The 12,086-nt window shown below is 39.8% G+C and overlaps 1 protein-coding gene across 5 annotated transcripts in view; it reads left to right on the forward strand.

The window, feature by feature from the left end:
- Positions 1-12,086, forward strand: part of TAOK1 (TAO kinase 1) — a 167,025-nt gene that overhangs the window by 118,358 nt on the left and 36,581 nt on the right. For all 5 annotated transcript variants that reach the window (XM_023183810.2, XM_023183809.2, XM_026447095.1 and 2 more), the window contains 3 exons: positions 2,792-2,926; positions 8,311-8,547; positions 11,126-11,254. In XM_023183810.2, coding sequence (XP_023039578.1) covers positions 2,792-2,926; positions 8,311-8,547; positions 11,126-11,254 — 501 coding nt within the window. The remainder of the gene's footprint in view (positions 1-2,791; positions 2,927-8,310; positions 8,548-11,125; positions 11,255-12,086) is intronic.

Genomic DNA, 12,086 nt, shown 5'->3' on the forward strand with positions numbered 1-12,086 from the left:
TTCATCATCTTGGCCAGGCTGGTCTCGAACTCCCAACCTCAAGTGATCCACCTGCATCGGCCTCCCAAAGTACAGGGATTACAGGTGTGAGCCACTGCACCCAGCCTCTCTCTTAAAAATAAAGCTGAATATAATTGTAGAAAACTAGATTCTGGGTTTAGGAAATGTGGGTGTTTGCTGCATTACTCTTTACCCTTTTGAGTATAAAATGTTAAACCTGAAAAATATTGAAAAGTCAGGTAACTCCTTTTAACAATTAATAGGAATGCTGAGGCTGGGAGTGGATGCCCACCCCTGTAATTCTAGCATTTTGGGAAGCTGAGGCAGGCAGATTGCTTGAGCCTGGAGTTGGAGACCAGCCTGGACAACATGGTGAAACCCTGTCTCTACAAAAAATTTAAAAATTAGCTCGGCTTGGTGGTGCATGCTTCTAATCTCAGCTACTCAGGAGGCTAAGGTGGTAGGTTCACTTGAACCCAGGATGTAGAGGTTTTCAGTGAGCCAGGATTGCACCACTGCACCTCAGCCTGGGTGACAGAGTGAGACTATCTCAAAAAACGAACAAACAAAAATAGGAACGCTTCCTTTTTCACTTCACAGTTTGTGTTACTATCTAAAAGTAGTAGGTACAATGGCTAAAAGATGGAAACAACCCAAATTATTCATCAACGGATGTATTAACAAATTGTGGTTTATAGGCCGAGCATGGTGGCTGATGCCTGTAATCCCAGCATTTTGGGAGGCCAAGGCAGGCGGATCATGAAGTCAAGAGATTGAGACCATCCTGGCCAACATGGTGAAACTCTGTCTTTACTAAAAATACAAAAATTAGCCAAGCGTGGTGGCACACACCTGTAATCCCAGCTACTCAGGAGGCTGAGGCAGAAGAATCGCTTGAACCCAGGAGGCAGAGGTTGCAGTGAGTCGAGATCATGCCACTGCACTCCAACCTGGCAACAGAATGAGACTCTGTCTCAAAAAACCCCAAAAAATTGTGGTTTTTACATCCAGTAGAATATTATTCAGCTATAAAAAGGAATGAAGTTCTAATACATGCTGCCATATGGATAAATCTTGAAAACATGTTAAGTGATGAAAGTCTAGACACAGAAGGACAAATATTGTATAATTAAACTTGTATAAAATATCTAAAATGTGCAAATTCATAGTGACAGAAAGTACGTTAGGAGTTACCAGATACTGGGTGGAGGTCAAAATAGTTATTGCTAATGGATGTAGTTTCTGTTTGGGTTGATGAAAAAGTTTTGGAAGTAATAATGATAGCTGTACATCATTGAGAGTATAATTAATACCACTTAAAATGGTTAAAATGGGCTGAGCGCTGTGGCTCATTCCTATAATCCCAGCACTTGGGGAGGCTGAGGCAGGAGTATCATATGAGGCCGGGAATTCAAGACCAGCCTGGACAACATAGGGAGACTCCATCCATTAAAGAAAAAAAAAATAGCCAGGTGTGGCACATGCCTATGGCCCCAGCTACTCAAGAGGCTGAGTAGTGAAGGCCCACTGAGTAGTGGAGGATCAGTTGAGCCTGGAAAATCAAGTCTGTGGTGAGCCTTGATCATACCACTGCACTGCGTTCTGGGCAACAACAACAACAACAACAAAAAATTATTCCCACAATTAATTGGTTGCTACTTAACTGATTTTCTATTCAGCTAATAGATTGAGTTCAGGGAAAGATATCAGTCCTTCAATTTTTTGCAGCTGTTTTTGTTTTTGCTTATTTTGGACAGATGGCAGAAGTATTATAAAGATAGCTCCATTGCTTCCAGAACCCAAGGGGCTTTGAGCAGTTTTCTACTACTCCTGTTTAAAACATTGACTATATTGGCTACATGTTTCATCATCTTTTTTTTCAAGTTATGTTAAAGCTTTTCAATTTTGCACATAATCGGTAGGGTATAAATCTAGTCATGTGCCAGGCACAGTGACTCACGCCTGTAATCCCAGCACTTTGGAAAGCCAAGGCAGGCAGATTGCTTGAGCCCAGTAGTTCAAGACCAGCCTGGGCAACATGGCAGAACCCCATCTCTACAAAAAATACAAAAGTTAGCTGGCATGGTGGTGCATGCCTGTGGTCCTGGCTACCTGGGAGGCTGAGGTGGGAGAATTGCTTGAGCCCAGGAAGTTGAGGCTGTGGTGAGCCATTCAGGGTACCACTGCACTCCAACCTGGGTGACAAAGTGAGACCCTGTCTCAAACAAACAAATCAATCAATCAATCTAGTCATGTGCATTTTCTTATCCTGAGTCTGTGTACTATTTTATACCCTGTACAGATAATTTATTCTAGTTCTAATTATATTGAAAATAAAGCTGGACATATTGGCTTGCACCTGTAATCCCAGCACTTTGGAAGGCCAAGGAGGGAGGATTGCTTGAGCCCAGGAGTTTTAGACCAGCCTAGTCAACATAGGGAGACCTTGTTTCTAAAAAAATAAAATTAGCCTGGCCTGATGGCCCGTGCCTGTAGTTCCAACTTCTCAGGAGTCTGAGTTAGGCAGATGGTTTGAGCCTGGGAGGTTGAAGCTACAGTGAGCTATGGTCACATTACTGTACTTCAATCTGGGTGACACAGCGAGACCTTGTTTCTAAAAAAGAAGAAAAGAAAAAAGAACAGCATTTCTACTCTTTGGTTTTGCTTTTTAAAATTACGTCTTTGAGATTTGTTGATCAAGTTGTCTTTAAACTTTAATTTCCATAAAGATTCAAACAAACCGTTCACCTTACGTAGTATTACCTTTTTTTTTTTTTTTTTTTTTGCCTAGGAGGAAGAAAATTACAGAGAAGAGGGAGATCCTAGAACAAGAGCATCAGATCCACAATCTCCACCCCAAGTATCTCGTCACAAATCACACTATCGTAATCGAGAACACTTTGCTACTATACGGACAGCATCACTGGTATGTACTTCCCCGAATTAAAGATAAATATATTTTTCATGTGGGATCTTGGCAATATAAACTCAAGTATAGCTATATATTGTTTTGTATTTGGGTTTTATTTTGCAAAATATTCATTTAATATTTAAGTGCCTATTATGAGAAAGATGTTATTCAAAGAACTCTGAGAATAAACTAACAATGTCTTCATGACATGTACACAAAAAACGAGTATGTTAGAATATCTTAAATATTTAAGATAACTACAGGACACTAAACAGGAATTCAGATAACTTTTAATTAGGAGCATAAGTGAAGTATTTATGAAATAAATAGTTTGAATGTTTAAAATTAGTAGGATTTAGGCACAGCAGGGAGAGGAGAAATGAATGGTATTTCCATATAAGAAGAATATGGACAGTAAGGAAATATATTGTGTGAGGCTAACAAGAAAGAGGGGAATATTGGAAATGGCAAGCAGTACAATTTGATATACTCTAAATGTCATTCTGATTTTCCAAATAATATGGATTATCTGTTCGTTACAAGGATGGTATAATGGGGTACTTAAAATCTTAATCAGACAGATGAGTAAAACCAAAGCGTGATAAAGGATACTAAGGATACAACGAAATTACATTAAGATACCATAAGAAAAGTAGGCTATTAGAAAACATAATGGAAAGGCTGGGTTTGGTCGCTCATGCCTATAATCGTAGAACTTTGGGAGGCTGAGGTGGGTGGATCACTTGAGCTCATGAGTTTGAAACCACCCTGGGCAACATGGTGAAACCCCATCTCTACAAAAAATACAAAATTTAGGTGGGGTGTGGTAGCTCACACCTGTAATCCCAGCAATTTGGGAGGCTGAAGTAGGTGAATCGACTGAAGTCAGGAGTTTAAGACCAGCGTGGCCAACATGGCGAAACCCCGTCTCTGCTAAAAATAGAAAAATTAGCTGGGCATGGTGGTGTGCACCTGTAATTCCAGCTATTCAGGAGGCTGAGACTGGAGAATCGCTTGAACCCAGGAGGCAGAGGCTGCAGGGAGCTGAGATCGTGCCTCTGCACTCCAGCCTGGGTGACAGAGGTAGACCCTATCTCCAAAAAAAAAAAAAAAAATTCAGCTGGGTGTGGCGATGTGTGCCTGTAGTCCCATATACTTGGGAGACTGAGTCAGGAGCATTGATTGAACCCAAGAGATGGAGGTTGCAGTGAGCTGAGATCACACCGCTGTACTGCAGCCTGGGTGACAGTGCCAGACCCTGTCTCAAAAAAAAAAAGGAAAGAAAGAAATGAGGCCGGGCGTGGTGGCTCACACCTGTAATCCCAGCACTTTGGGAGGCCGAGGCAGGTGGATCACCTGACGTCAGGTTTCAAGACCAACTTGGCCAACATGGTGAAACCTCGTCTCTGCTAAAAATACAAAAATTAGCTGGGCATGATGGCAGGCACCTGTAATCCGGGTTACCTGGGAGGCTGAGGTAGGATAATTGCTTGAATCCAGGAGATGGAGATTGCAGTGAGCTGAGATTGCACCATTGCACTCCAGCCCGGGCAACAGAGCGAGACTCTGTCTCAAAAAAAAAAAGATATAATAGCTATCTGACTTCTCAACTATGTAATAAGCAGATGTTATAAATCCTATGCAGTCATGAATCTATATGACGTGGGGTTGGGAACGTAGTACCCTACCCTAAGTCAGGTTATTCCTACTATTCTGCAACATGTAAATAGCACTTTTAACAGAGCAAGTGGTAAAGATTGCTTAATTTTTGCATGACTATTTTGATAAATATGTTGAGAAGGACCAGCTTAAAGGAAAACCTCTCAGTAACTTGGCATAAGTTAAATGTTTCCCAAGAAAGTGTTCTATCCTAAAGTTTGGCTTCCTCAAATCAGTTAAGGGCATTTTAAATTTACAGATTTAATGAATCAAAAGCTGAAAAAGATTTATATTTTTAAAGCCAGTAGTTTCATTTATTTCACTTAAAATATTCAGAGCATAAGTAGTTTTTCAATACAAATAAGCATAGCTATATTATTCATTATAAGTGCTATATACCATCACAGCCTACCTTCTTACTTGGATTTTTTTCATTCAATAAAGTGCACAGATCTTAGGTATTCAATTTGAAGAGTTTTTACAAGTCTATACACCTGCCTTAACCATCTGAAACAAGGTACAGTTATCCCTCAGTATCTGTGAGGGATTGGTTCCAGGACCCTCCATAAATCCCAAAATCCACAGATAAGCCAAGTCCCTTATATAAAATGGTGGTCCAGGAGGAGTGGCTCACAACTGTAATCCCAGCACTTTGCCAGGCTGAGGCAGGCAGATCACTTGAGGTCAGGAGTTCGAGACCAGCCTGGCCAACATGGTGAAACCCCATCTCTCTTAAAAATACAAAAATTAGCCAGGCGTGGTGGCAGGTGCCTGTAATCATAACTACTCAGGAGGTTGAGGCAGGAAAATTGCTTGAACCCCAGAGGCGGAGGTTGCAGTGAGCTGAGATCGTGCCATTGCATTCCAGCCTGGGGGACAAGAGCAAGACTTCAACTCAAAAAAAAAAAAGAAAATAATCAGGGGTTCAAGACCAGCCTGGCCAACATGGTGAAACCCTGTCTCTACTAAAAATACAAAAAATTAACTGAGTATGGTGGCACATACCTGTAGTCCCAGCTACTCAGGAGGCTGAGGTGGGAGAATCACTTGAACCTAGGAGGCAGAGGCTGCAGTGAGCCAAGATCATGCCACTGTATTCCAGCGTGGGCAGCACACTGACCCTGTCTTTGAAAAAAGAATTGAAAGGCCGAGCGCGGTGGCTCAAGCCTGTAATGCCAGCACTTTGGGAGGCCAAGACGGGCGGATCAGGAGGTCAGGAGATCGAGACCATCCTGGCTAACACGGTGAAACCCCGTCTCTACTAAAAAAGTACCAAAAAAACTAGCCGGGCGTGGTAGCGGGCGCCTGTAGTCCCAGCTACTCGGGAGGCTGAGGCAGGAGAATGGTGTAAACCCGGGGGACGGAGCTTGCAGAGAGCTGAGATCCGGCCACCGCACTCCAGCCTGGGTGACAGAGTGAGACTCCGTCTCAAAAAAAAAAAAAAAGAAAAAAGAATTGAAAACGTTATCAACAAGATGAAAGATAACAAGTGTTAGCAAAAAGGAGAACTCTTACACATTGTTGGTGATAACCTAAATTAGTATGGCCATTTTGGAAAATGGTATGGAGATTCCTCAAAAAACTAAAAATAGAACTGCCATATGATCCAGTAATTCCACTTCTGGGTACATATTTAAAGGAACTGAAATTCGTATGTTGAAGGGATATCTGCACTTCCATGTTCATTGCAGCATTATTCACGATAGCTAAGTCATGGAATCAACCTAAGTGCATATCAGTGGATGAGTGGATAAAGAAAATGTAGCATATATACACAATGGAATACCATTCAGCCTTAAAAAGGAAAAATCCTGTCATTTGCAAGAACATGCATGAATCTGGAGCATTATGCTAAGTGAGATAAGGCAAGCACAGAAAGACAGATACCACATGATCTCGCTTTTATGTGGAATCTACAAAAATAAAGTTGAACTCATAGAATGGAAGTAGAGAGTACAGTGATAGTTACTAGAGGTTAGGGAGAGAGAGAAATGGGGAGTTGTTGATCAAAATGTACAAAGTTTCAGAAAGATAGGAGGAACGGGTTTTGAGATATTTTGCATAGCTGGGTGACTATAGTTGACAATAGTATATTGAATATTTTGAAATAACTAAAAGTAAATCTCAGATGTCTCACCATAAAAAATGATGCATAAGGAAGGTGATGGATAGGTTAGATTGATTTAATTTAATATATTGAATACATATATCAGTATATCACACATGAACTCCATAAATGTATACAATTATGATTTGTCAATCAAAACATTAACATTTTTTAAAGGAATTGAAAACAGGTACTCAGACAAGTGCATGTACACACATAGTCACAGCAGCAGTTTTTGCAGTGGCCAAAAGACGGAAACAATACAAATGTCCATCAGTGGATGAGTGGATAAACAAATTGTGCTATATACGTACAGTGGAATTTTATTCAGCTGTAAAAGGAAATGAAATACTGATGCATACTACAACATGGATAAACTTCAGAAACATGCTAAGTGAAAGAAACCAGCCATAAAAACTCGTATATTATATGACACTTCTTATATGAAATATGCAGAATAGGTATATCTATAGAGACAAAAAGCAGATTGATGGTTACCAGGAGGGGAGAATGGAGAGCAACTGCTTAACAGATATAGAATTTTCTTTTGAGATGATGAACATGCTTTATAACTAAATAAAGGTGATAGTTGCATGGCATGGTAAATATACTAAACATACTAAATTGTTCACTTTAAGGTGATTACTTTTATGTCATGCATATTTTATCTTGGTTTTTTATTTTTATTTTTTTTGAGACGGAGTCTCGCTCTGTTGCCCAGGCTGGAGTGTGGTGGCGCGATCTCGGCTCAATGCAAGCTCCGCCTCCCAGGCCCACGCCATTCTCCTGCCTCAGCCTCCCGAGTAGCTGAGACCACAGGCGCCTGCCACCGTGCCCAGCTAATTTTTTTTGTATTTTTAGTAGAGACGGGGTTTCACCGTGTTAGCCAGGATGGTCTCGATCTCCTGACCTTGTGATCCGCCCGCCTCCGCCTCCCAAAGTGCTGGGATTACAGGCGTGAGCCAGCGCGCCTGGCCTATCTTGATTTTTAAATTGAGGTTTTTCTTTTTTTTTTTTTTTTCTTTGTGGTCAGTGTTTTTTGTGTTCTGCCCAAGAAGTATTTGCTTACTCCAGGGTTATAAAGATATTTTGTGTTTCTGCTTTGTGATTCTGGGTTTTACATTCAGGTCAAATGATCCTTCTCAAATTAATTTTTACATATGACATAAGTGATATAGGGAGGCAAGGTTTATTTGTTTTTTTCTATGTAAAGAACCAGTTGTTTCAGCAGGATTTGCTAAAAACACTATCCTCTGAATTAACTTGACTTTCTTGATAGAAAAATCAATTGAACATATGTGGATCTCTTTCTAGTTTTTATTCTCTTTCCTTGATCTACTTAGCCTGTCTTAAAGCCAGTACCGCATTGTCTTGATTACTGTAGAGCTGCGTGTCCTCCAAATATTTTTGTTCCTCAAGATTGTTTTGGCTATTCTAGGTTCTTTTATATCCTCATATAAATTTTAGAACCAGTCTACTTCTTTAAAAGACTTGTTGGAAATTTCCTTGGAATCTGCTAACATTGGGATATTTTACACTAATTCCCTACTTAGTTAATATAGAATGGTTTAAAAGGCTTTTCGAAGAAGAATGTTTTGTTTTCTTCTTTTCCTTCCATTATTTGTATGTCTAGGTTACAAGGCAAATGCAAGAACATGAGCAGGATTCTGAGCTTAGAGAACAAATGTCTGGCTATAAGCGAATGAGGCGACAACATCAAAAGCAACTGATGACTCTAGAAAATAAGCTAAAGGCTGAGATGGACGAACATCGCCTCAGATTAGACAAAGATCTTGAAACTCAGCGTAATAATTTTGCTGCAGAAATGGAGAAACTTATCAAGAAACACCAGGCTGCTATGGAGAAAGAGGTGGCTTATTCAATATTATTAATTTGCTTGTTTTAGGTTTTGAATGTCTCAGAATTAACCAACATGGCAGTTTGATGTTAGAGTATCTATTCCCATGAACCAAGCAAATTGGGGAAAAGGAGAAACATTTATGTGACTTATATAAAGGTTTCTGTAAATTGATATTACAAAAAAAGGTGACATCTGTGTACCTTGTCTCTCACTAATTTTGTGTGTGCGTCATTTAAAACAAATCAGTCTTAAAACTATTCATTGGGGTAGTCCATTATATAGTTTATGTAATAGCCAGCAAAATTTTGAATATGAAAAATTGATGTATTTTAATATCAAGTGCTAGGCCTGGGAACTAATAAGACATGGGACCATTTCCTGATTCTTGATAGTTTTATAGTGTCACAATCAGTAAGTTAACTCAGTTATTTTAAGCTTTTCATTTTGTGGTTATCTGAGGAGTTTGCTGAATCTCCTATCATTAGGTGATTTAGGTCTCAAAAAGTCATTTTTATTCTCTTTTTTGTAGTTTTTGGAAACTACCCTTGAATTTCTGGCAGCATTTTAATATCAGAATGATTGAAGATTACTGTAATAAATACAGCGTTGGAGGTTATGAGTTATGAAAGATTCAGATTAGGATTTTTGTTATGTGAAACCTTTTCTTCTAATGTTTTTGGTTTCCCATTGTTTTACTTTTTTTCGATAGTCATGTTTGTCAAGTAGAATGTAGAATTCTCAGTAAATTCACACATATCATTAAAATATGTCCAGGTAGTCTGAAGTGAGGCATTATTTATCATAGCTACCCTCTTCTCCCTTTTCACACAAAAAGAACCATTCTCATAGTACTAGGGACTTTGACAGAATAATTTATGATATAAATAAATATTTGATTTTGAAATAATTTGATAAAACAATGTATACATATTTAAAATCCTCTGGGCATTGAATATTTTTATTTTTTATTTTATTATTATTATTTTTTGAGACAATCTCTCTCTGTTGCCCAGGCTGGAGTGCAGTGGCGTGATCTCAGCTCACTGCAACCTCTGCTCTCCAAGTTCTAACAATTCTCCTGCCTCAGCCTCCCAAGTAGCTGAGACTACAGGTGCATCTACCATGCCTGGCTAATTTTTGTATTATTTTTATTTTAGTAGAGAAGGGGTTTCACCATGTTGATCAGGCTGGTCTCAAATCCTTGACCTCAGTTGACCTTCCCTCCTCAGCCTCCCAAAGTGCTGGGATTATAGGTGTGAGCCACCACACCTGACAGATATTATTTTTAATAGCTTGGGAAAATGGGATACTAACATATTTAGGAAAACAATTGCTGAAGCAGATGTGCAATGTGCTAACAAATTTGTTTTAAAAGTATATAACCAGGATGGGTGCAGTGGCTCACACCTGTAATCCCACCACTTTGGGAGGCCTAGGTGAGAAGATTACTTGAGCCCAGAAGTTCAAGACTAGCCTGGGCAACAACATAGGAAGACTGTGTTTCCACAAAAATAAAAAATAAAGAAATGAACTGAGCATGGTGACATACACCTGTAGTTCCAGCTACTCGGGAGGCTGAGGTGGGAGGATCACATGAGCTCAAAAGGAGGCTGCAGTGAGCCATGATTATACCACTGCACTCCAACCTGGGTGACAGAGTGAGACCCTGTAATACATTTTTTGAGACAGGCACTCACCATTTACCCAGCTGGTCTTGAACTCCTGGGCTCAGGTGATACTCCCACCTCAGCTTCTCAAAGTGTTGGGATTACAGGCATGAGCCACAATGCCTACTTAATTATATACATACACACATATATATGTGTGTGCGTGTATATTTGAGACATGTACATTTATAGAAAAAATTAGAGGCCGGGTGCAGTGGCTCACATCTGTAATCCCAGCACTTTGGGAGGCTGAGGTGGGTGGATCACCTGAGGTCAGGAGTTCGAGATCAGCTTGGCCAACATGGCGAAACCCTGTCTCTACTAAAAATACTAAAAATACAGGTGTCACACACCTGTCGTCACAGTCACTCAGTAGGCTGAGGCAGGAGAATCACTTGAACCCGGGACGCGGAGGTTGCAGTGAGCCGAGCTTGTGCCACTGCACTGCAGCCTGGGTGACAGAGCAAGATTCCATCTCAAAAATAGTAATTTTTTAAAAAGAAAAAATTAGAAAAGATATGCACCAAAACATAAGATTTTTCTTGTTTTTCTGTATTTTGTAAATGTTCTACAGTGAACACGTATTGGATATAGAATCAGAAATAAAATATAGCATTTGTTTTGTTTTACTAAGGGATTGAGGGTTGGGAGGAGGGTATACTTCTGTTAAATTAAATAAAAAGTTGACAACATGTTTGACATTTCAAAGATGAGTTTCATCTTACTGATTCTATGAAGTTCAAATGATAAGGATGCCAAGTAGCACGTGTTTATAATTTGGTTCAGTCTTTTATTTTGGTCATGTTTCTACCGATTTCTTGTTCTTAGAAAGTAAAAGGTATTCTTAGTGATGTATATTAAACTGCTACTTTAAATCTATCTACTTAACTAATTTGATCCATTTTTTAAACTTCATATAGGCTAAAGTGATGTCCAATGAAGAGAAAAAATTTCAGCAACATATTCAGGCCCAACAGAAGAAAGAACTGAATAGTTTTCTAGAGTCCCAGAAAAGAGAGTATAAACTTCGAAAAGAGCAGCTTAAAGAGGTACTTATGTCATAAAACTTTTCAAGAAATTTTCTGCTTATTAATTATATCCAATGGTGACCAACTCACAGAAGCATTAGGATAAAATTATCTTTTGTTGTTTGTGGTCACTAAATGGATATTAGTTTAAATGATGACTTTAATTATAATCAGTTACCCTTAACTGAGTTATTTAGTTGAGGATCTAAAATGAATCATTTCCTGAAAATATACTTTTTTAATGTTTTTATTTTTATTTATTTATTTATTTATTTATTTTTGAGACAGAGTCTCGCTCTGTCGCCCAGGCTGGAGTGCAATGGTGTGATACCGGCTCACTGCAAGCTCCGCCTCCCGGGTTCACGCCATTCTCCTGCCTCAGCCTCCTGAGTAGCTGGGACTATTAAGTGCCTGCCACCACGCCCGGCTAACATTTGGTACTTTTTTTTAGTAGAGACGGGGTTTCACCATGTTAGCCAGGATGGTCTCGATCTCCTGACCTCGTGATCCGCCCGCCCCGGCCTCCCAAAGTGCTGGCATTACAGGTGTGAGCCATTGCGTCCAGCCTTATGTTCTTATTTTTTGTATGTATTTTTTGAGACAGTCTTACTCTGTTCCACAGGCTGGAGTGCAGTGGCACAATCATAGCTCACTGCAGCTTCGACCTCCCATGCTCAAGCAGTCCTGCCTTAGCCTCCCCAGTAGCTGGGAACACAAGCACGCACCACCACTCCTGGCTAATTTTTAAATTTATTTTTTGTAGAGACAGGGTCTTGCCATGTTGCCTAGCCTGGTGTCAAACTCCTGGGCTCAAGCAGTCTGCCCCCCTTGGCTTCCCAAAGTGCTGGGATTA

This window comes from Piliocolobus tephrosceles, chromosome 16 (genome assembly GCF_002776525.5).
Source record: "Piliocolobus tephrosceles isolate RC106 chromosome 16, ASM277652v3, whole genome shotgun sequence".
Lineage (NCBI taxonomy): Eukaryota > Metazoa > Chordata > Mammalia > Primates > Cercopithecidae > Piliocolobus > Piliocolobus tephrosceles.